This window comes from Ursus americanus, chromosome 18 (assembly GCF_024610735.1).
Source record: "Ursus americanus isolate L20-20 chromosome 18, mUrsAme1.1.p, whole genome shotgun sequence".
NCBI classification, from domain to species: domain Eukaryota; kingdom Metazoa; phylum Chordata; class Mammalia; order Carnivora; family Ursidae; genus Ursus; species Ursus americanus.
Genome location: NC_142144.1, coordinates 4131975 through 4157121, shown reverse-complemented (window position 1 = coordinate 4157121; position 25147 = coordinate 4131975). Strand labels below are relative to the sequence as shown.

The 25147-nt window shown below is 53.2% G+C and overlaps 1 protein-coding gene across 1 annotated transcript in view; it reads left to right on the top strand.

Moving 5' to 3' along the window:
* CFAP77 (cilia and flagella associated protein 77) overlaps positions 1–25147 on the top strand; it is a 125857-nt gene that overhangs the window by 59788 nt on the left and 40922 nt on the right. Inside the window, exons 2-3 of the mRNA XM_045770963.2 lie at positions 11082–11181; positions 11719–11947. Coding sequence (XP_045626919.1) covers positions 11082–11181; positions 11719–11947 — 329 coding nt within the window. The remainder of the gene's footprint in view (positions 1–11081; positions 11182–11718; positions 11948–25147) is intronic.

The window sequence follows — 25147 nt, the reverse complement described above, 5'->3', positions numbered from 1 at the left end:
CTCCTCAGCCGTCTGGAAATGTGCCCCTTGGCTTGTTGGACGCCCCATCAAAGTGGGCACAGAGGTGTTTCTTCCCTTTATTGAGGCAGTGGCACGCTGGAGAGGGGGAAGGAGGAGCCCGTACCAGCTGGTGCATACTTTCTACGCGCCACATGCCCCTGGGCACATCTCAGGTACCTCGTCTAAATCTGGTCTTTCCACTCGAGGTGGGGACGGTTAGCCCCGTTTCATGAATGATGAGAAAAGGAGACTCCAAGAGGTCACACAGTCACATGGTGAGAAGAGTGAGAGTCTGGCTTCAGATCCCATCTGCCTGCACCAGGTGGACCTGGGGAGGACCCCCGAGATGGCCTCGCCGAGGGAGTCTCGTTTTTGTCTGAAAGCCTTAGAGCTTCTTTAAAAGAAGTCTGATGTGGAGACCCCCATAAATAAAACTCATAGCGGCCACCTGGCTGGTTCAGGATGAGGGCTCTGTTGCTCCAGGGAACCTCTCCCCACTGTCCACCTCAGGTACCCCACGCTCCTCTCTGAGCCACGGGAGACTCGTGGCACTCGGCGGGAAAGTCACTGATCTCCTACAGTGTCCCCCAGTGTGGATGAGGCAGGAGCCGCGGTGGACACCTGGTCCAGTGCTCCTTCTCCTTGCCCACGACAGCCTTCCGAAAGCGAGGCCACGTGAAGCACATGTGGGACGTGACGGGAAGCGGAATCCATCGAGTTCCATGGGGCCTTGGCCAGCTTCGGAAGAACTACTTCATGAAGATCTGAAAAGCCTCTAACAGACGTGCCTTCACTGGCTTCCTCCATACAGACCACCAGAGAGAGCAACGAAACCACAAAGCACGTGGCTTAAATACTGTGGTCCCGGCCCAGATGCCACCCACCCACCCACGGCCTCGCAGCCTCACTTCCTTAAGGTGGAGTGAAGTTTTCCAACGCACTGTGCCGCGGAGAGATGGACTTTAGCATTTCTTTCCTTTCTCATCCCAAAGAGAGAAAAGAGCTTCCTAAATTGCTCGGGTGGGAGGCATGGCATATCCTTCCTGTGGACCTATTAATTTTTCTTTTTATCGAGGCAAAATTTACATAAATTTACATAAAGTTAACCATTAACCATTTGTAAGTGTACAAGTCAGAGGTATTTAGTGCACCCACAGTGTCACCCACAATCACCCCTCTGTCCCAAGACATGTCCATCACCCCAAAAGGAAATTCCCTACCCATTAACCAGTCCCTCCCATCCTCCTCTTACCCCGTTCCTGGGCAATCACTAATCTGCCTTCTTTCTCTGTGGATTTGCCGGTTCTGGGCATTTCATATGGATGGACTCACACACTGTGTGGCTTTTGTGTCCGGCTTCGTTTCCCTTAGCACCATGCTTTCGAGGTTCTGCACGTTACAGCGTCTATGAGGACTCCGTGCCTTTGTATGGCTAATAGTCTCCTGTACGGGTCTAGCACATTTTATTAACTGCTCATCGGTTGATGGACATCTGGCTGGTTTCCATCTCCTGGCAACTGTGAATAGTGCTGCTGTGAACACATCTTAGCTTGACCCTCTGCTCTCAGTTTCTGTGGGTATCTACCTAGGAGTGGAATTGCTGGGTCCGTTGGCAATTCTACGTCTAACTTTTTGAAGAGCCATCAAATGGACATCTTATGGCTGGGTCTCTGTTGACACAAACGCAGACAGAGTTGCTGAGGATTCAAAATAGTGGAGAGGCCCGTGAAGACCGTTAGCTAGCGCGCCTACTTTTTCATTAGGAAGCTCTGCTCAGAACTTGCCCTGCATCATGGAAGCTTCCAGCAAGCCGATGAGCCAGGTACTCTCATTATGCCTATTTTATAAGCTCAGAGGTGAAACGACTTGCTCGAAGTCACACAGAGTGGAGAAGCTAGAATTGCAACCCCGGCGGATTGGCCCCAAGATCGCCACATTGTAATGTCTCAGGAACAGTCCAAATGATGTCTGTTTGGATGTGGAATGCCACAGGGTACAGGCTGGCGGTGGCAGTTCCCCACCCCTCACTACGCCCGGTTCAGACTATTATGAAAGCAAGCTTGCCTTCCTTGAGTCTGCCCCAGCTGTGGGCCTGCCAGGGAGCTCGAGTGAGACCCCACAGCGCACCACCCACAAGACACATAGGTGACATTTGACTACAAGGCGTGACGCCGAGGGACTTCTCTCCATGGGAGCATTTACTTTTATTCCTCGTTTCTTCAGAAAACAGCCAGTTTATTGCGCTCCCGCCCTGTGTCCCCTCTGGTTTGAGGTCACCTCGTTCACTCAGCTCAGCCGCAGACCAGAGAGGCGGGGCCGTTTCCCATTTTACAGATGAGGAGGGGGGTCCAGACCACACAGGTGCAAGCAGCAGAGCTGGTGTGGGTCCCCATTTTCAGGTCTGAGAGCCATGCTGGTAAGCAGAGGTCACCCTGGCCGCCTTCCTCCCCGGGCACAAGGTCTCTTTTAGGAGCCTCTGGTTTTGCCTGGGGGGAAAAGTTTCTGCGAGTTCGAGTTTGTTCCCCAGGACAATGAGCCCCTTCAGAGAGTGGCTTGGGACTGTTCGTAATTCAGATGACATCGTAGCCAGTTTCTATTGCTTTCATTAAAAAAAAAAAAAAAAAACAAAAACCAGATCACGGTGTTTTCTCCTTCCAGCCTCTCACGTTTGCCTTTTTCCAAACGCTGCGCATTTCCCCCTCATCCGCCTAAACCTGCCGTTGAGTTACCGGCCCCCAGAGGCCCAGGCTCGCAGCGACGCCTCCATGCACTTTGCCGCTCGCCGCCTTCTCCGAGTGTAATCAAACACCAAGCTAAGTGGCAAATAAATCTCTCGATCTCGTAAGCTGCACAGCGAGATCATGTAAATGCAAATGAAGGACCTGGTTTCAAGCTGTCGGCGGGGGAGGGGAGGGAGCGCAGGGGCCCTGTCACCGTGACCGCCTCAACGCAAGAGCCATACATCAGTTGCAGGAACAGTCCTGGCAGCACAGAGGGAGAAGGGAGCCCGGGACGCCCCAGGGAGATGGAGGAACCAGGCCGGCGGCCAAACACGGGCAGCCCCGGCCGGCCGTGAGAGCGGGGTGGCCCGGCAGGTGTCACGGGGACTCCCCGTGGCCTGAGCTGGAGAGCTACTCCAGTAACACCAACTCTAACCACAGCAGCAGCCGAAGCCACAGCCTGGGCCAGATCCCGCTACGCACTCAGTGTGGCCCCAGGGCGGGCGGCGGGAGGGGGTATTAAGGGACTTGCCCAAGGTCACACGGGACGTGGCAGAACTGGGACTCAGTTCTGTGTGACATTAACAAGCCGGCTTCCCGTATCCTCACGCTGGGCCCGCGGCCTCCCCTCCTCCACACCTTCCTCCACCTGGGGCAGCCAGCTCCACCCCTATGATAACCCTTGTAATTGTACTGACACAGGAGAAGACCCTGAACTGTGGCCCTTGGCAGGTGCACAGGAAAGAGAAACATACGCTCTAACTCTGCCTCTGACTCTTTCGATAATAAAAGTAAACGCTCAGCGCCCTCTCCCAAGGCCCCCTTCTCTAACTATACACCCTCACACCATCAGTTACGTTGTGTTTCCTTCCAGTATTTTTTTCAATGAAGCCTTTTTTTTTACACGGTCGTAACCATAGTATATGTAAAACTCTGAATCCTGCTGTGTTTTTTTTTCACCTGACATTATTTTATATGCCTTTGATCATATATGGATGCGGTCTTCCCATGTGTGCCTTTTTAGTATCATTATTCGGTGTTCAACTGCCACTCACACACAATGTACATGGTTCAAAGAGTCTGGCTTCTAAGACGGAGCTGGAGTCCTTTGATGCATAATGCACCTTATTTCACATGATTGTTTATCTGAGGTTCTCATTATGGAAATAAATAAATATCCTCTATGCTAATCAGGATCACAATTTGCATTTATATTGTGCTTTTCATTCGAGGATCTTAAGTTGTTTTATAATAATGAACTATCCCTCCATGAGCGCGATGGTATGTGTGAGCATACGCGTGCATGGCTATAGCCGTATACAGATATTTATTTAATAACTACCAGGCAATAACTGTGGGATTTCACGTAACTGCACTTTAACAGGATGCAGGAAAGTGAGTGGAGGCTTTTCAACTGTCGGACAAACGTTCATTTAGTTCGGACGCTGGGCTAGAGGGTTAATGAGCGGCATTCTGTGTGGTGGCCAGGGAATGGGAGGGATTCCCTACGGGGATTTCTCCGGATGGACTGAGTACCGAGCTCCCAGACTGAAAACCCATCTTGGAAATGCCCCCTGTTCGTTGGCCCACAGTCAGATCCAGTTTGGGCCATCCAAGAAATAAAGGCAACTGATTTCACCCCTTTTCGCCTCTTGGCTGGAAACCAGGGGCTGGTTAAGAATTTTCGAAAGTGTATCAGGTGGGAAATTCTTAGACTTGAATTGCAAGGCCAGCTCCCTCGTTGTGAGGTTGTTCTGCGGAGAACCGGGTCTGGTGAGGCTCCAGGGCTAGGGGCCGTCCTTCCGGCCCTCAGGTGACTTCAGAGCAAGGTGGCAGCCTGAAGGAACCGCCCCCTGGACCTGCCCCTGGAAAGCCCCAGTGGTCCTCACGCCGGGGACTGGCTGTTCCGAGGGGGCTTCTGCCAGTGAGGGGGGAGGGCTGCCTGCCCGGCCTGATCGGGGGCCCGTGTCCAGGGCCTGGTCCTTCATGCAAGCGGCGGAGGGAGCTGCGTGCGGTGCAGAAGGAGCCCAGAGAATCCCGGGACCCCTGGGACAGGGAGAGAGCTGGTTTTAATTAGAGCTGAGAGACGGGAAATAAGGCAGCAAGGGATGACATCTTAATGAGGTTTAATGAAGCTGTCTGCTGATGGGGACAGCTGTCACCCAGAGCTGTATTCCAGCCAAGCCACTTTGTGACAGAGGAAACTCAGCAAAAGGCACAGTTTGAACGCTGCTGAGGAGGGCGGCGTGCTCCCATGCAGAGCCCGGCTCCTGCTCCCACCTCCCAACACCTCTCGACTCGAGCACCTCCACCACGAGGGATCCGGGCTACTGGGCCTTATTTGAATAGCTTCCTACGTTTCTCCCGTCCCGCGGTGCAGAGCTGAGGCGTGCCTCTTGAAAGACCTTGCGGATTTTGCAAGACCCGCCTTGGAATTCTGCCCTCAGACGTGGGAAATGCCAGGGGGGCTTGCAGGGGCAGGCTGAAAGGGGTTCACGGGTCCCTTCCCTTCCTGAGCCTCGACTTCCCCATCTGTCCAGTGGTGATGATGTGACCTCCCTCAGAGAGCTGCTGGGAGGCCGGCTGTGGGGTCGGCATGTCTGAGAGAGCTGAGTTTTACCTTGGCTGCTCCATTTACTACTGGGGTGGCCTTGGGCAGGTGTGAACCTTCAGTTTTGCCATCTGTAAAATGGGATTGGCGGAGTTCAGGGAGAAGCACTAGAAGCTCTCAGGACAGAGTAAATGCTCAGTAAAAAGGTTTGCTAAATGAGAGCACATAACATGAGCCTGGCACATAGGAAGTGCTCAGTAAATGTTAACTCCCTTCCTCATTCTTTTCTTTACTTCTGCAGCAAAGAGAGTGTGGTGGTCCCAAGGGATCCCCGTGTGGGGAAGGTGCTTACAGCCTTCACATGGCCCAACAGCCTGGACATGCCATCTACCCCAGGACCTTTGCACATTCCAGTCTGAGAGCTGTTGCCTCTGGGCTGTCTCTCATCCTGTTCAGGGCTGGGGGGTGGGGGCAGGAAGCTTGGGGACCCGAGTGGCCAATCAAAGCTGAGATTTGTGGCCAATCTCATCAGTTTCATGGATATCACAGTGTGGTTGCCATGGCAAAGCAGGTGATCAATACCATCAGACCTCATATTACCTTGCATCTCAATGGCTGCTGATCTCATGTCTGTCACAACTCCCTTGCCTGCGTCTGGAAGTTCAGGGTCAGGAGCTCTGAGCACCTGCTTGTCGATCCTTAGCTGGCTTCACACAGCTCCCCTGAGGAGCCCCGAGTCCTGCAGACCCCTCTGCCAGGCAGCTTCTCTGTGCAGGCTTCTAGAAGGCCTCTGTGGACAAGCTGGGAAAGGAGGCCAGGATCAGCGCCAGGCCCTTCCGCCTCAGGCTCAATGCTCCTCCCTGCTTCTGAGAAGCCCCTCAGAGAACCCTTGGCTCTTCGGCCCTCCCTTGCTGACCCACTAGAGTCTTCTTCAGGTCAGGGGACTCTGAAATGCCAATCCAAGGTCGGCATCTTTCTGTCTTTTCCTGCCCACTTTTCCCTGACCTGGTCATGACTTCCTGTCCTGTGTGCAGGTCACATCAGGCCTACTGTTTTCTGAAGTGGCAGCTCTTCCCGCAATCCCAAGCTATAGATGAACACAGCAGACTTGCCCCGGGGCCCTCCTGGGCGTAAGGCTACGATGTACATACTGTGTGTGTGTGGAGGGCTGTGTGAAGAAGTCACAGGCAGGCCCCCTCCGCGTGAGCAACATCTTGCCTGCAGAGCTGAGCCTGGCGTGCACGGGAAGGTGATGGATAGTTCATGCAAACGCCAAGTGAGTAGTTCAGAGGCAGCAGAGACCACGTGGAGTCAGACGTGGGTTCAACTCCTGCTTTGGCCTCTCATTAGCGGTGCGGCAAATAAGGCCCTAAAGCTGTCTGGGCCTCTGTTTCTCCACCTGCGAGCCGGGACAGTAGCAACCACGTTGCGGGATGGTTTTAAGCATTAGAGGAGACGGAGGTGAAGGAGCCTGGCGCGTGGTCACCGTGATGACAGGTGTCACTGTGGTCAGCGGCGTTGGCACAAGGTGGGCCCGTGAGCTCATCTCATCGGTCAGCTGAGCTGGTCTTGGGTGAGTCTGCTGTTCCTCTGGGCATCCACCTGTGAACACAGGGACCCCGAGGCAGCCGGCCTCCAGACCTGAAAGACTGAGCTGCCAAGGACAGATTTTAGGCGCGGGAGTTTCAGGGGATGGGTGGAACCCGGGAAAAGGTCAGGGAGCACTCCCACAGTACTAGCCTGGACAGATGGTCTGCGCACAGCTCCGGGGGTGTTCTCGAGATGGGCCCAGGGACCCTTTGGTGGTCCTCTAAAATGCTGGGGGGCGACCTGCCCGAGAGGGAAGCAAGTCCAGCTGCGGGGCTGGGGGGCTGAACCCCTTCTCCGCTGAACTCTTGGGGAGCTCTATCTCATTCCCGCCGGCTGATACTCCAGTTTGGAAAAGTTAGAGCAAATGACAAAACCAGCACTCGGGGAATTCCAGAGGTGAATCCACCGACAAAAAAGCACGTAGCAGAGAGCCCTCTGGGACCTAACAAATTGTTCGTCTCGTGCCGGTGCTTACACAGTGCTGGCGTGAAGAGGGGTCTTGGCGGTGCTGGAGAACACATTGCTCTTTCAGCCTGTGGCCAGATGAATGGGTTCTGAAGGAGGCCAGCAGGCAGGACTGCGCGGCGTGCAGGGCACCTACATCAGCCCAGGAAGCAGCAGGACCAGCGCCCCCGAAGTCCCTGCGTGCTGCTCTCAGCCACCACCCCTGCCCCAAGGGCACCCGAGCTCCCTCTGTGGGCCCCTTGCATGTCTGGCTTCTTTCATCCCACACTTCGCGCGAGGGCCGCCGTACGGTTGTATGTGGCTATGTTCTTGTTGTTGCTGTGGTGTGGGATTTCCCAGCCTTGGCACTATCGGCATTTGGGGCCAGATAATTCTTCGTTGTTGGAGGCGAGGGCTGTATTGTGCGTGCAGGATGGTTAGCGGTACCCCTGGCCTCCACCCTCCATGTGGAAGGTAGAACTCCTTCCCGAGTTGCGACAACTCAAAATGTCTCCAACATAGCCAGGTGTCCTCTGGGAGGCCAAAATTGCCCGTAACTGAGAACCGCTGCTAGGGAGTGTTCTATGGAATGATTATGTCACAACTTTTTGATCCACCTATAATGGCCATTTGGATTGTTTCCGGTACTTGGCCAGTAGGAATTGAGGTGCTGTGAGCGTTCTCAGACACGTCTTTTTTGGACATGGGCACTTGTTCTGTTGGGTGTCCAGGAGGGAACGGCTGGGTTACCAGGTAGGCGTACATTCAGCTTTAATAGATATGGCTACATGGTTTTCCACAGTAGCTGTTTATACTTCCCGCCAAGTGCATCTGTGTTCTGCTTGCTCCACGTTCTCACCAATAGCATTGAGTTTTTACTTTGCATTTCTCAGACATTAAACAAGTTGGAATATGGATCTTGGCCACTTGGACATCCTCTTAATGAAGTGCCTGTTCAAGTCTCTTGCTCATCCTTCTATAGGATCACCTGCCCTTTTTTTCCTTATTGATTTGTAGCAGCTCTTTATATACGATGGATAAGAGTCCTTTGCCAGATATATGTATCGCAAAAATCTTCGCTTATTCTATGGACTCCGATTTTTAGAGCTAGAGGCAACCCGTGTTCCTCCAATCCAACCCCTTGGTGCACTTGACTATTGTTACTTTTCAGTTGTCCTTTTTGCAAAACAATAAATTTCATAAGGGCAAAGACTGTGAATCTGCTTTGTTCACCTTAGAACTCCCAATGCAGGGCTTGGTGCAGAGTAGGTACAAAATAAATATTTGAGGAGTGAAAGAATGGGTGGACCTTCCATTGGGATGATTCTTGCAGCCTAAGGCTTCAAAGTGTTTGGGCAGTTGTTGATTCCCTAACAACTCTTGGTGGAAAGTGCAGAGACAGGCACCCGCGTGCTTCTCTGCTTCCTCACCCTGCCTCCCCCAGCCCCAATGTAACAGCCAGCTCCTGAGTCTGTCTGTCGTTCCTTTGCCAGCTGGAAGTCTGCCCACCTGCACCTGCCCTGAGGGAGGCGGGGGCCTCTCCTGGAGAAGTCACATTTTAATTAACTTCTCCTGCAGTCACTGGAGAGGCCAGATCATTTTCATAAACAAATGAGAAGCCAGAGCTTTGTCTGCAGCTCAGAGTGAGTCTTGCAGAAGGAATTCAAAGCAAACCATCCAGCAGAGGCTCTGTGCATTTGCGTGGAACCCAGAGCTCCAACCCTCTCAAGGGAGGTGGGCCTGGGATTTGATGGGAAAGAAGAGGGAGAACAATGTATAGAAGAGAACTGATAGGGTCTCCAAGGACGCATTTCCTTCCTTCCTCCCTTCCTTCCTTCCTCCCTCCCTTCCTTTCTCCCTCCCTCCCTTCCTTCCTTCCTTCCTTCCTTCCTTCCTTCCTTCCTTCCTTCCTTCCTTCCTTCCGCCCCTACTTACCAGCATCTATTCTGTGCTGGGCACAGGGAAAAAGAGGTGAGAAGAAGGAGGGCAGAGGGCAATCTCTGCACTTCCTGCTCAATTTTGCTGTAAACATAAAACTGCTTTAAAAAAAATAAGGTTTATCTTAAAAAAAAAAAAACTAAAAAAATTACCCTTAAAATAAATAAAGACTGAGAGCACATTCTCCAGGGGAGACAGACATTAAGCTGATCATCATGCAATTAATGACTTAATTATACTGCTTTGTAATTTCTAATGGCTTTACTGAGATATAATTCACGTACCATACAATTCACCCAAATAAAGTGTACAATCCAGTGGCTTTTCGCATATTCACACACTTGGGCAACCATCACTACCACCAATTTAAGGACACCTCTTAGCCATCACCCCCCCACCACAAGCATTCCATTCCCATCTCCCTCCCACCCGTAAGCCACCACTAATCTACTTTCTGTCCCTATGGACTTGCTATTTGAGACATTTCACGTCAATGAAATCATGCAATACGTCATCCTTGGTGACTGGCTCTTTCCCTGAGTGTCATATTGTCAAAGCCCGTCTGTGCTACGGAGGTATTACTGGGTCATTTTGAAAGTGCCCCGTAGGTGGAGCTCAGGGCCCCCGATGCCATATAACAGGGAAAGTTGTCTGGACTGAAGGCAATCTGGGAGAGCTTCCCAGAGGAAGAGGTTTTTGAGCACCTGCAATGTGCCACCAGGAAAGGGAAGGCAATACAAGTCATGGTTCTGGCTGTGTGGGAATTTATAATCCAGGCAGGCTGGCTCGTGGGTGTTTGTTCAGCTGGTGGATCTGAGTGTGCGCTGGAGACACACGGCTTGGGTTCAAATCCCAGCTTGGCCACTTCCTACTGTGTGGCCTTGCGCAAACTGTCTGACTTGTCTGTGCCTCAGCTTCCTCATCTGAGAAATGGGGCTGGCGATGGGATCTGCCTCACAGGGCGGTGGTGAGGACCCAATGGGAGAAGCACAGGAAGGACTGAACATTGTATGTGGGACTCGGTCAGAATCCAACCAGGGCTCGAAGAAGCAGAGGAGATGTTCTAAGCACTGCACAGGATAGGACCTCTGAGCTCAGGGAGGATCGTGGGGATTGTGACCGTCTGTCTAGGTGTCTGCTTCCCTATCTATAAAATGGGGAATCGTGTGGTCGGTGATAGGGCAATTTTGTTCCTACAACCCCGTTCTGTGGGGCAAGGAGGAGTTCACCAGAAACCCAGAGAGTGAGGGAAGCCATCCAGCCCCTGGGAAGGTGGTAATGGGCCTTGTCACCATAGCCCCACCTGCAGGTGAGGATTCTAGAAGGCATCGACATCCCCATGAGCTACAGTGACCGCGATATAAGCCATCTTTGGTAGGAATGAAGAGTCAGGTAGGAGAGATGGCCCCACCCCACCCCAAAAAGGGCCTCCGGGTGAACCTCTGAAGAAGGCCTTCCAGAATATCTGCAAGGGTGAGTCATGTCCCGCTCCGGCCAGGCTGATTTAGGCTGGACCCCAAATGCAGCTGCTTGGGGCAGGGACTTGTACCGCCCCCTTCCACTGGACAAACGTGCCTCCTCTTTCAAGACCCCAGGGGCCCTCCTGACTTGACTCTGCTCACTTGTCCCCCAGGATGAGCACCCCCGGCAGGCTTCTCCAGCGTGTGTCTGTGTGGCCCTCTCAGGAAGGTCTCTGTCATCCACACCCAGTAGCCCTGCAGGTCACCCACGGGGCCTGGGGCCAAGCGAGCATCTGATGACCCCCGTTGCTGAGTTTATTCGAGTGTTAGGTCTGGGATCCCACTCCTCACCTCTGCTCTCTGTCTTTCCCCAAACAGGCTGAACTCGGGAAGCCCCGGGAAAGGAGTTGCAGTCTGCCTGGGATTGATTTTAATTATGGACTCTACACCCGGGGGCTGGATGGAGGGGTCCCCGAAGGTGAGCAAGCAGACTCTGCAGCCCCAGGACTTGAGCTCTCAACCCAGGCTGGCCACTCGGCAGCTGGCCATGCTCCGGGGAAAGAGCCAGAGTCATGGGGTCTGCCCCAGGGCATGATTCTGGTGGAAACCACAGTTGGGGCTTGGTCGAGGTGGGGAGGTCCAGACAGAGTCCAGGTCGAAGGTAGCAGGGAAACAGTACGGGCCCCAGCCAGGGTGGAACCTTGTCCCCGGGCAAGACTGCGCTCTGCTCCGTGTGAGCTTCGAGCACAGAAGGGGCTCAGGATCAACCCTCAGATGGCCCCGAGGACGTAAGGGCCAGGCAAACCCTGCTCTGCAAAGGATGCTCAGGCGCCCTCTGAAATCTCTGGGAATCCTGACCCCTCCCTTTCCAGCGGGCCAAGCGGGGCTGTCCCGCAGCAGGCTCCGGGTTAATGGGAAGGTGTGCATGCCCCGGTTTCTTCTCAGTCAGGAGCCACCAACTGCTTCTCCTCCCAGACTGACTGCCGCACCATGGTGCTGTCTCTCCCTGCCCCAGCCATCGGACACTGGAACGTGTTTAAGCCGCAGCCCACCTGTCCCCACGAGCTGACCCGGAATTACATCACCATGAACCGTGGGGCAGTGAAAGCCGGCCTGGTAACTGCTCGGGAGAACTTCCTCTACCGTCGGCTCAACGACATCCGGATCAGTGACCAGGATGACCGGCACGTCAAGAAGGAACTGCCCTCTCTCCCACCAAATATGACGTTTGGGACCCCCACACGGTAAGGTGGCTGGCACTCAAGGCTCCATCCGTCACAATGGGGTGGGAGGGTGCTCAGAGGTGACTGAGTTAGGGAACAATGTGGGGCATGACTTCTGACTCCAGGAAGGGGCGAGTGTTCCAGGCCTGGTCAATGAGTGTGTCTCACAAACCTTGGTCACAGTGATTGGTTCAGCAGCAGACACGTTAACCCATGTCCCAGCTCTGGAACGCATGGCATTCCATAAAAGCAGAATGTGGTTGCATGTAATCAAATCTCAACTCAAACTGCCTTGGTGTTTTTTTAAGTGGAATTTACTGGCTTATATGATTGAGAGCTCTGGGGTACACAGCTTCAGGCATAGCTTGATCTAGGTAATCGAGGGATGTTATCAGTATTTGGTGTGTCTCTCCAGTCCTGGCTTCATTCTCTGACAAGCTTCTTCCTCACGTGGCAAAATGACCAAGAACAGTTCCATTCTCCACGGGAAGGGCACAGAAAATTCAACAGAGACTTGAGATTAAGATTCTTTGGTCCAATTTTAGAGCCTTGCCTCTCCCTGAACCAACCCCTGTGAGTAGGGATTGTGAAGTACACTGATTGGCCAGTCCTGGGTCACATGTCTGCCTCTGAACCAATTGCTGAGACCAGGAGATTCTGAGGCCCTGATTGGCCAGGCCTGATCACCTGCCCCTTCTGGGAGGGGATGGGTGGTTGGAATCCGGGTCCACAGGCCCCAGGGGCTGCTGGTGGAAAAGATGCAGAAACCGAGGTTCTGAGCCCAGAAGGAGGAGAACAGAACACAAGAGCAGACAAAACCAGCGGATGCTGGATACCGCAAGCCTTCCTAACCCAAACTATGTCACAGTACAAACGTCACAAAAATCACTGGTGTTTATGCCTCGCACCGTAGAAATAAACAGAAGCACTCACAGCTAGCAAAAAGTGGCCTGAGGCATCCAGCTGCCCCAAGACCCCCCCACCCCACAGATGCCCGCGCCTGAGAAGCCAATATCTTGGTCCATCTGTGTGGATCAAGCCACTTTCCCACCCCCATCCCACGGGTCCTGGATAGGTGACTTTCTCAGGCTCCGCTAGTATACTTTATTTATTTATTTTCTGGGTGGTTCCTTATCTTTAACTTTTCTTCTAATCATTTTTTATTGTGGTAAGATGTACTATTTTTAAATGTCCGGTTCAGTGGCATTAAGTCCATTCGAGCCGTGAACCACCGCCACCATCCGTCTCCAGAACTTCCTCTTCGTCCCAGACTGAAACTCGGTCCCCACCCAGTAAACGCTCTCTCTCTGTTCCTCCCTCCCCTCAGCTCTTGGTAGCCAGCACTCTGCTTTCTGCCTCTATGATTTTGAAACTGTAGATGCCTCATATAAATGGAATCATGCAATATTTGCTCTTTCGTATCTGGCTTATTTCATTTACCATGATGTCTTCGAGGTTCATCCATGTCCATAGCAGGTGTCCGAATTTGCTTCCTTTTTAAGGTAAAACGATATCCCATTGTGTGTATACACTATGCTTTGTTGATCCATTTATCCATCGATGGACATTTGGGCCATTTCCACCTTTTGTGCATGGTGCTGCTGTGAACCTGGGTGTGCAAATATCTGTTTGAGCCCCTGTTTTCAATTCTTTTGGGACATCTGCCCACGAGTGGAATTGCTGGGTCATATGGGATTCTAGGTTAAGTTTTTTCAGGAACCGCTGGAGTGTTTTCCACAGCGTGAGTCACCGTACTTTTGCATGCTTTTCCCTGCGTATTCTCATGACCCTACCTAGTAAAACCTACTTGCTCCCAGAGATCAGATCAGCATCATCTCTGCGGTAAGCTCTCCCACCTCTTGCAGACATCTGTCTCGCCTGAAATGCATTTCTATTCACCAGCCCTCAAAACCTGGACTGTGACACTGGAGACACATTGGAAAGTCATTTCTAGACTGGATTAACTCATCATCTGCACACCATCCTTCGCCCGCCTCTGAAGTAATGGCCCCAGTCAGTCCCTCCAAGGCAAGGCAAGGTTTCCCAAGACTGCCCGGAGTGCAGAGGGACAGAGAGTCCCACTATGTGCCAGATCCGGGCTGGTCACCGGTGTCTCCAGGACAGTATGATTTCTGGGAGCAGCTCTGGTTAGGAGTCAGCCTGGGGGTCTAGTCCCAGCATGGCCCCCGGCTGTTTCCCCTCCAAGGCTTCCAATTCCTCATCCGTAAGTAGGGTGTTACAGCAGTAACTCGGCATTCCAGGATTCCCGGATTATGTTTGATCTCTATGCCAATTTCCCTTCCCTGTCTTTAAAACCCCGTGCAGGAGCTCGGCACGGTTACTTGTCCAGCTTAGGCAGGGAGAAATGAATTGACCTCCCCGATATGGGTTCTCAAGCTGATGTGCTTATATTTAAAAACACAATTTTAGGGGCCCTGGGTGGTGCAGTCGGTTGTGTCCGACTCTTGGTTTCGGCTCAGGTGGTGATCTCAGGGTTGTGAGATCGAGCCCCCCCTTCGGGCCTCCCTCCCCTGTGCCCCTCACCACCACTCTCTCTCTCTCTAAATCAGTGAATGAATCTTTAAGAAAAAATTGTGGAAGACATAAAACATTGCCATCACCTAGTTCAAAGCCCTTATTTAAAACAAGAAAGCAGGGGCACTTGGCTGCCTCAGTCGATAGAGCGTGTGACTCTTGATCCTGGGGTCATGAGTTCAAGCCCCACATTGGCCATAAAACTTCCTTTAAAAAAGGTAAAAAATAAAATGAACAGGGCGCCTGGGTGGCTCAGCCCGTTGGGCATCTGATTCTTGATTGCGGCTCAGGTCATGCTCTCAGGGTTGTGAGATCGAGCCCTGTGTCAGGCTCTGTGCTCAGTGCGGAGTCTACTTGTCTCTCTCCCTTTGCTCCTCCTCCTCCCTCTTTCTCTCTAAAATAAATAAATAAAACCTTAAAAAACAATAAAATAAGTAAAACAAGAAAGCAGAAGTTCAGGGAGGTGAAGAGACTTTCTCGAGCAAGTTGTGACCTGACAAAAGCCTGACCTAGAGCCAGGCGGGCAGACTCCCTGTCCAGTGCTCCTTTCCATACCTTGCCTCCTCGGGACCGAGGTGCAGTGCGAACACCCATAGCTGCTGGTCCTGGGGCTGCGTTATTCCACGTACAACGGAAAAGCTTAAGTCAGCTGGGCTCAGGAAGGACATCCATTATCATCTGGCTTTCAATATAAAATCTTAAATTGCTATAAAACCGAGTGGCTACAATTCCAGGGGAAGGACGAGATGAAGTGCCGGCTATATCTTCTGTGATGGTAAATGGGCTTTGCATATGCAAATTGAATGGATTTTAAAATGGTATTTAATGACAATTTTCGTAGCAGACGTTAACATTAATTGCACAAAAATGAAAATGCTGCATTAGGTTGCTGTTAGCAGCAAATATCGTGGCCATAAACCTTTATCTTTATCAACAGCAGCCCTTTCTCATGTGACAGGGCAGCTCAGCAAATTGCAAGCAAAAGGGCTTTTACGGAGCAAAAATATCCCCCAAAGTAGGCCCAAATCAGCATCAATTCCGCTTTATTTCTTCCTAAGTGGAGGTTAAGTGGCTGCTGGAAAAGCTTTTACCGAGATGCCCAGCCTGCCTGCAGAGCCCCTCCGCCTCACCACGTAAGTGCAAGGAGCAGTTCAAAGAGGAGCGCCCCTCTCCATAATGGGGCTATTACTTTAAAGTTATGGGGCCGAGGCTCATTTCCTAATGATCACCTTTTACAAGCCTCGATTGTATTTATTTCTTTACTTTAAAAGCATGTTAAAAAACCAAATCTGATTACACACGATTACCCGAGGAGTTGTTGGGGCGATTTGGTCCGATAAATAAATAGACAAAGAAACAAATGAGTGCCATTTACTCACAAGTACAGATACGTTAAAAAAAAATAATAAAGTCCCATCTCAGACTAAAGACACAGAAAACTCACGCCAAGCTAGGGATGCTAATGAGTGGGCCAAGTGCCACGCGAGATAAAATTCTGACCACAGCTATTCCTCCTGTCCCCCCGATATCAAATCCTGTTGCCCTTCATGTATCTTACGATACACAAAATAACGGGTGGGGGGCCGGCGCGCGCCTCCACCTGCCCGCCCGCCCCCTCAGCCTCTCCGTACCAGATGCGATCCAAACCTGAATTTGGGCTTATTGAATTATTTCCTTTCCAGTTAACTGATTTGGTTTCCGATCCACAGCGATTTTTTTGCAGACTGTCACTACATCGGAAAGGTACATTTCAGTTCATGAGCTGGTGTGGCTAAAAGAAGGGGGGCCCCAAGCAATGATCGGGAAACAGAGCCCATGTGGGCTTGCGGTCACAAGCTGGGGCCACGGACGAGTCGACCCACAGCGATGATCGGCCCATGCAGTAATTATAAAGTTTGAATGAGGTGCCGCATTTTAAAAAATCAGGAGACTTCATATAAAAACCTGGATTTCCCGCTTCCCCTAAAAAGTCAGAAGTCGGACAACCGGGGTCTGCACCCCTGCCTGGCACCAGGGGCTGGGGCCAGGAGGCAGGGCCCCTTTTGGACAGAATCTATGCATGCTCTTCCATCTAGCCCATCCCACCCAGCCTGGCTTCTCTCCTTTTTGCTATTTGTCTGGTCCTGGGGGACGCTAAGTTTGCAGCCCCCCAGTGTAGACTGGCCATCCTGGTCCCTCCGCTAACTGCTGCTTCCTTTGCTCCTCCGAAAGAGGTAGGGGCCACCACTGAAAGAGGCTGCTCTGGACTGAGTTTACGTGGCAGGACTTTGGTGCGTGGAATCGCTAATGCTGATATCAATCCTATGAGGCAGGTATTCGCTTCTCCGGCCAGGAATGGGGGTGCAGCTTCTGGCTGCAAGGTGGCAGAGCAGGATTTGTACCCCGTCTGGCTGGCCGGCTTGAAGACCACACCTCTAGGATCAGGCGGCTGGAGAGAGCCCGTGCATTATCCGCTCTACCATCTCACTGTCAAATCTCAGACTTCAAGTCAGGGAAGGATTTTAAATTCTCATTACCCGCGTGTAGGGCTGTAACACAGATCTCCAAGCATGCTGCGACCCAAGGTTCATAAACAGATATGTCTGGAGGCCAGAAATGTAACTATTAAAGAAGCACTTAATTATTGATGCATTTTAATAAGTGTTTGCAAATGTTCACATGCCCTCCGCACATCTTAATTGTTACTACTCCTAATTGGTCCAGCATTGTCGATTATGATGAGTCAGGGAGGCGGGGAGGGGAGGAGCGGCAGGTGCGGGGCAGCAGCTGGAGCTCCTGGCAGATTCTGGGCACCCAGGCTCTGCCACTATCCTGCCTGGGAGCCTCATGCCACACGCAAGGCAAGGATGCTAGCAGGAAGATCCATCACTCAGCCGAGAAGCAAACAACCCCCCCTGCACGTCTGTGTACGGCATGGGCCAGATGAAAGGTGGTAGGCCCCTGCTCTGAACTCATAAGGACAGCTATGTATTGTTGTTATAATTACACGTTAGGCCTGAGCGCCTCCGAGGCACCCTCTCCTTAAATAACTCCGAACAGCTCAGTGAGTGCCAGGTTGGGACTCTCACATCCCATCTTATAGAAAAAGAGACAGAGGGTCAGAGAGGTGAAGTTATTTGCCCCTGGCTGCTCTGCTCTGCGATAGGGATTGGTCTGGTCTGAACACTTGTGATGGTGACCGTGGCCCTGCCCTACCTGCCTAGCAAACACAAGGATGGAGGTGACACGGGTGGAGATGTTACCCAAGCGTCCTCTGCACTAGAGGGGGACGGAGACAGAATCTGATTATACCCATATACAGAGAGAGTGGAAGACCATTCTGTCTATATTTTTCTTAAAGCTTTAAACTTACTCTGAACACAATGAGCCTCCCTTCCGATGTGCCCTTTCTCTTCCCTTCCCCTTTGGTGGCTCCCCACTTCCCGATAGACAAACTCCTTGATGGGAGACACAGAACTGTCACTGCACTGGATGCTCCCAGCATGCTTTGCGCACCTCAGCATCCCCGGTGCTGACCACAGTGCCCTTGCTGTAGAGGTCCTCAGTAAACACTTGTCCAATGAACCCACAAACAAGTGGCCACTTTGGAATCTGAATGTGAAGCCGGTAGCGATGTGCAACTTCGGCAGAAAACCTGGTTCATCCACCAATTCGTCTAGTCCAGACCCACCCCCCATCCTGGCGCTGAACGCATTCAGACCATGGAGAAAGGAGAAACACAAGAAAGGTAGGAAATGCTACCAGCCCACCCTCTGTCTGCGCTGCTGCCCGCCCAGCTATCAGACGCAGCATCAGCCTGACATTGACAAATGTGAAGGATGGAGGAAATTTTACAGGCTGTTAAAAAATGTTTGCTGCCTGACAGGTTTTTTGAATCTTCCTGCCAAGCTGATTTATTTTACAAATTTACAATGGGCCCATCAATCACTCTGGGTTATTTTGTTTCTCCCTGAGCTGACGGCCAAAATCCAAGCCGCCCACCCAAACTCCCATAAAATAATAATAAACCCCTTCCCGGACGCCTGTCCCGGGGATCCAAGACAGTTTCTGAATGGGGAGACCAACTCCAGATTTACTGGTGGCCTGAATGCTGGCTGAATGAAACCGGCCTGACCACAAGGGGGAGCATGTGGATCTCGCAAGGTCCCCCGCGCCCAGCACGCACATCCTGCTGGCCGAGACACCCGGCCGACCTGCTCTGGATAGTGGCAGTGAATAGTTCTCTGCTTTCCTGGACACGCTGGTCCTGGAGGCCAGGGACAACGTCAGTTTTGTCCACTGCCACATCATCAGAGCCTAGTACACAGTAGGCACTCAATAAGTATTTGTTGAGAAATATGGTTCAGGGCCTTTGAGGGCTTTGAGACAGAGTTATTGAAAGTGAACACACACAGTCCATTTGAGACCAGAGAGGACATGATAAAACCAGAGTCCTGTGTCATTTAACAGGCTCTGCTCTGCTCCCCTGTGGTTGATGTTATGAATCAATATTGTGGCCATGCTGCCTCAAAGAGTGAATGTGTCCCTTGGCCTCATTACTAGAGGTAGCAAGTCCAGAACAAGGGAGGTGACCTTCCTACTCTTCTGCTGCTCAGGTCACACTGTAGCATCAACTTAAAAAATATGAGGCACCATACTTTTAGGGGAGGCCCAGAGACAGCAGGAAGGAGGAGAAACCACTATGTACGAAGAACATGACACCAAACAAGGACAGTGGAGCGGCTTTGTTCTCAGAGCCTCGAGAGAACAAAACGAGGACCGGTGTGTGTGTTTGCAGAGCAGGACTGGTGGTTCCTGCGGCAGAGCCCTCGCTCAACAGCGGACCAGTGCATCATTCCGTTAAATCCCGACAACTCTATCAGGGAGGGACTATCATCTCCATTTTATAGATGAGAAGACTGAGGCTCGGAGAGGCACTTGCCCAGGGCCACACGGCCAGTCAGTGACAGAGCCAGGATCTGAGCGACGTCTCCTTCCAGAGCCGCTGTCCACACCTGCAGCCTGCCTGTTTCCAGGGGGCAGAGCCAGAGCCTGGGCGAGGAAATCCTTTCTCATCCTGAGCCCCGTCCACAAGGCCGCCTGTGTCCAGGCGAGTCCTTGGCCATGGTACGGCCTCCGCGAACGAGACTGCAGCAATCAGCGGCTGGTGCTGGCGAGCGCTTAGCGGGGACCCAGCCTTCCGCAGAGTGACTCAGTATCTCCTCCCTGCAGCCCGCCACCTCCCACAAGGAAACGGAGGCAGGGAGAGGTTATGTCCCTGCAGCAAGAGCTCACAGGTGATCGTGGAAGCTTGGGGGGTTCAGGTCCAGGCAGTTTACTCTAGGACCCTCATGCTCGCGGAGGTGTTGGCAGCACCCCAGACCTACACCTCACTGCCAGGCCGGGTCCTGGGACACCCCACGCTGGATCCGACAGGGGGCCCCTCCCCAGGGGCAGCCTGCTTCCATGGACCTGACCTGGATGGCCTTTTGTTAAAAGAGGCCCAGGAAGGGGGAGTAGCTGGGAGGAGGTGGGGGGGCCCATCCTCTCCCCCTTCCTCTCTGGGACCCCTGCCCAGCTGCTCCTGCTGCATCCTCTCCCACCTCCCCAAACTCCTGCTCACTCCTTCCTCCAAGGCGGCTTTGTTGCCAGAGCCAGGAACGAGACATTTTTCATGCTTTGCCTTTTTCCCCCTCCACTCTCCTGTGGCCCAGACAGAGATTTATTCCCGGCCCGAGGCTCCGGCATTCGGAGCAGGGAGGGCTCAGGGAGGCGCTGATGGGCCCATAATGGATAGGGCCGTGCTCCCCTGGGGCCTGGCCCTCCCGAACCCCATCCATCAGGAGCGGCTCGGTGCCAGGGTCAGCGCTAACGAGGCCGCAGGCTGCTCCCCCTCGGGGCCTCCCCAGCTCCCGCTCTCCCGCTTCTGATTTTTCCAGACCCGGGCCTCACCTGCTGCGTCGGTGGGCAAAGCGTGGGAGTGGGCCTGGCGCCCCGGCCTCCGCAGCCCCGGCCTTGACACAGCTGGAGGGTTTCTGGGCTGCAGCTGGCTCTGCCCCTCTGACGTGGGGCACGGAGGAGCTGGTCCTGTGGGGAGAACCAGGCTTCGCGCCTAACACAGCCCCCTACCCTGCTGCCATGCAAGACCCCCACGCAAAAGAATTCATAGTGTAAAGCGTGTTGCTGAACATGTTGCGCTCAGGGGCCAACTCAGTCCCTTTCCCTTTGGAGGCCAGATGCAGGGGGCCTTTCATGCGCCCCCTGGGCGCCCGCACCAGATTCGATAAATAATAATACCAGCATCCGTTTCGTTAGCTCCGGAAGCCAGGTTTGGGGATGGGCCCTCGTGCACAGCCTTTTCCCTGACCTTCAGAATGACCCTCTAGTAGCAACATTCTTTCTACAGATGGGGAAACTGAGGCCCAGAGACACTTGTCTATGATCGCGTGGCCGGAGAGTGGGGTTTGACCTCAAAGGTCCTACCTGTCACTTCTGTCCTGTTCTGCGTGCTCACCTGGTGCCCGCCTGTGCCGGGCGTCACGCCGGGTGTTCGGGACACCGAGAGGAAGCAGGACACAAAATGAAACACGGCGACGCAGTGCACGCTGCTTCTGGGGTGGGGGCCGGAGGGCGGGAGACGGCGGAGGGCGGGAGACGGCACAGGGAGATCCTGGGCCCTGCCTGGTTTGCTCACTGCTGTGTCCCCAGTGCCTAGCATGGCCTGGCATGCAGTAGGTGCTCAATACATGCTTGTTACCTCACTGCATGGAAAAGAAGAGCTGGCTTGCTTATGATCCATCCCCAACCTGGAAGCAGCCGACACAGGAGATGTGCAGCTCTTCCCTGGGCTTGGACCTGTCGGGCGCTAAGCTTGTCCTGGGGCTTCCGTCACAAATCACCACGAACTTAGTGCCTTCACACAACAGAAATAAATTCTCTCCTAATGTGGAGCCAGAAATCCAAACTCAAACTGTCACAGGGCCCCCCTTCTCCCCGAAGGTTCTAGGCGAGAACCCCCCTGCCTCCGTCAACCTCTGGTGGCCCCGGGCGCTCCTGGGCTGACTCCTGCAGTCTCAGCTCTGTGCTCACACGGCCTCTTCTCTGTGTGTCTGGGTCTCTCTCCTTTGTCTCCAATAATTACACATGTCACTGGATTCAGGGCGCACCCCAATAATCCAGGATGAGCTGACCTCAAGATCCCCAAACTAGTTACACCTGCAAAGCCTGCTTTTTGAAATCAGGTCACATTCGTGGGCTCTGGGGGTTAGGAGGACATATCCTTGTTGGGGGGCACCCACTATTCACCCCACTATAATAATCAGGGCGTCTTACCACAAAGTCAGAAGGCCCTACATTTCAGGCACCGTGGGGTTTTGGGGAAACTGCTTTATTGATAGCTGAATTATTGCTTTGGGATGCCTGCTCCTGGCGTCTTGTTACACGTTGCCTGTCTTGTGTTTGTGGAAAATAAGGAAGCGTTTGCATTCAGTCAAAAGTTTTGATCAGCCAAAAGATGATCGCACCCCCGCTTTCCGGAGGAACAAACGTTCCGCCACGCCTTTCCTCTGTGTTTATTAGGAAACTCTCCAAAACCCCAGAGAAGTTTGGAAGCTTCCTAAGTCCATGAACCTGCCACTCGGATTTCACGAAGTTTATCCCCTGGCTGTATTTGCGCCCGAGCCCTTATTAAAAAAATAAAATAGAACAAATACAGCTTGAAGCCCCTTCTCAGCCCTTCCTAGCCCCACGCCCTTCCCTCTGCTCTCAGAGGCCAGCCTGAGGTTGGAATACACATCCTTTCCATCCAGGTTTTCCCGTCTTCGCTACACCGTTAGAGGCCATAAATAACGCGTATTAATTTGTTCGTGTGGCTTCAGAACACATAAATCCCTTTGCATGGCGACTTGCTTTTTTCACTCTACACCTTTGCAAATGTCACCCTGGTCCCCTGGGTGGGTGTATTCGTCTCTCATCGCTGGACATCCAGGTGGCTCCTCATTCCCTGTGTGAGAGATTCCTCAGGGTCGAGTCCACGGGCGGAGTTGTGGGGCTGAAGGGGGCCCTCCTCAGCTTCTGCCAGATGCTGGCGCCCTCTCTGCCACCCCCACGGGGCAGGGAGGCCCCATCTGCTACTCACTTTGTCCCCAGATGCCAGGACCCCTGCACAGCGGACGCCTGAGTGGTCTACAAGGCGTTGTGTCCCCAGTCGTGTCCATTGGCTTTGCTGGGCCTTCTCCCCCGAGAGGGGCTCAAGCTCCAGCCTGCCTGGAGCGGAATGGCGGTGGGGGGGGTGCGTTACAGGTGCACAGGGGGAGCTCCCAAGTTTCAGGTGCAGGCCCTCAGGGTTGAGAGAAGCTTCCGAAAAGCCCGTCCGGCTCTGCTGTCCATCCTGCCGCCGCCCGCCTCTGGGCGCCTGTGTGGGGAAACTGCTAATTGACTTCACCCTTGTGAAAAATGTTAACAAATTGCAAATGACCTCTTAGACAAATTTAGAAGTCAGGCGCGCACTGCTAACTAAGCCTCCCTCCTCTGTCATTAGCTTTTATGTTGGATCCACAAACAATTAAAAAATAACCACAAGCCCAGAGGTCCTCTTCTCTAATTAGCTCTAAGAGTCCTGCCAGGGAGAGCAGCACCTCAATTACCGCCCCTTCCTCCAGGCGAGTTAGAAAAGACAGGCCCTCGGGCCAAGGGGGACAATTAGGAACAAGGCGGTGGGGGTGAGGAGCGGTGTCGGAGCTGCAGGGGCCCCCGGGGGCCAGAGCTGACCCGCCGCCCACCCCACAGAGGTGCTGGGGGCCGCCAGGTTGGAAGGTCCTCTGTACGGGAAAGGCTCAGAGCTGGACCCCCCAAAGGGTGCCGGGGACCACGTGGGCCAGGCCCCCCGGGGGGGTGGGGGCTGCAGCCTTGCTGAAATGCAGGGGCCTGGGCCCCAGGCCTGGTGAGTCAGAAAGTCTGATGATGGGGCTCAGGCCGCTCGACCTGGGATAAGCTGTCGGGGTGACTCTTGTTTGTCCTCAAGATTGAGGACCTCTGGCCCCCACAGGATTGAAACGCAGCTTTGGACGCAGGCCCAGGCCTGTGTCTTCCCACTCCAGGCAGCTGGCGAGAGGGTGACCTCTGCGAGCCCCTGGGCACTCTTGCCTCCATGAGCCCCGACTGCCACAAAATTTAATATTATATTATATATTATAATAATCTAAAATATTTAATGGCTGCGCTGATTTTAGAAGAAATCAAAACATTTCCATGGGTCCCTAACTGTCCTAGGGCCTAGGCGTCACGCCTCCTGGGCCAAGGGACAGGTTGGTCCTGCTTTTCCCCTTCGGGCCTGATCAAACCCTCCCTCCTTGGAGCGAGTTTCCTCTCTTCTCCCACCTCTTCCTGAGGGAGCAGTAACAGAGGTGGGGAGAGGATGGAAAACTGGCTGTGACTCCTGAAGACCCCAGACTCCGCACAGCACTCTCCAGCTCCCACGCTGAGGGATCTCGAGCTCACACTCTCTGCAGGCCTCCACTTCCCCGTCTGTAAGTGGGGTCAAGACCATGGCCTCCTGCGTCAGAAGACATGGTGTGAGTTCATCGGTAAAGAGCCCTTGGAGCTCTTGAAAAGACAGACACCAAGTATTGTCACCACGTGTTACCGTGATTCCAGGGGCGCAGAGCGGGGGTAGAGTTTCCCACGCCCGCAGAGGCCCGGCAGGCAGAAGCGGGAAGCCGGCGCGGTGCGGGGCAGTAGGGGATGGTGGGGTCTGTGTCACAGTCGGGCACACGCCTGGTCGAAGGGCTGCAGCTCCAGCCAGTTACTGACCCGTGGGAATGGGGGCCCCACATTGCCCTAACAGCCGATCTGATGCCTCACTAAGGAAAGCCAGACATTTGGAGTTTTACGTGAGTTCTGATTTAAATATATATATATTGGTAGCAGAGAGACTTTGAACGCTACAGACCACACTAAGCTGGTGTGCGAGCCAGCACGGCCTGGAGACTGCTCTTTGCAACCACATTGGTTCAGGTCCCCCAAATCCGGGTCCCGAGCAGCCCACTTCCTCTACTTGAACCGCACCGATCGTTCGATATCATTCACACTAGTTCCTCGTCAACCGGTTTGCTCGTGAGTCAAATGGGGAGTGATTGTAGTCGTAGGTCCTCTCTCTCCGTGGGGTGCTTGAGAGGGTGACACGGAGCCGTCCCAGGCACATGGTGCAGCGTGGGAGGGAGGGGGCATGGTGGTCAGGTGCCCTCGCAGGGGCCTGGGGTGACGGAACTGTTGTGTATCTTGACTGTGCGGTGGGCCCGTGAACCTCTGCGTGTGACGACATTGCGTAGAAATAAATACATAAACGAATACGAGTAAATGCGGGGAGAGCTCAATGAGGTGGGTGGGCCGTCTCAGGGCCGATACCCCAGCGGTGGTTTTGTTCTTTAGTTTTGTAAGAAGTTACCATTGAGGGAACTGGGGTAAAAGGAACATGGGAATCTCTCTGTTTTGTTTCTTACAACTGCTTGTGACATCTGCAACGATCTCAATAAAAATTTTAATGTAAAAAAAAAATGGATTTAGCTGCGGCTTTGGTACCGTGGAGGCAAAGTTAGCCAGGAGCACTTATTAGAAGAAACGGCAGGGCTGCTGTAGGCACGAGCCAAGGGCTCAGCAGACGGTCACTGAAGTCACTTGGCTGTCAGACACAGGGGCCCGTTCAGGAAG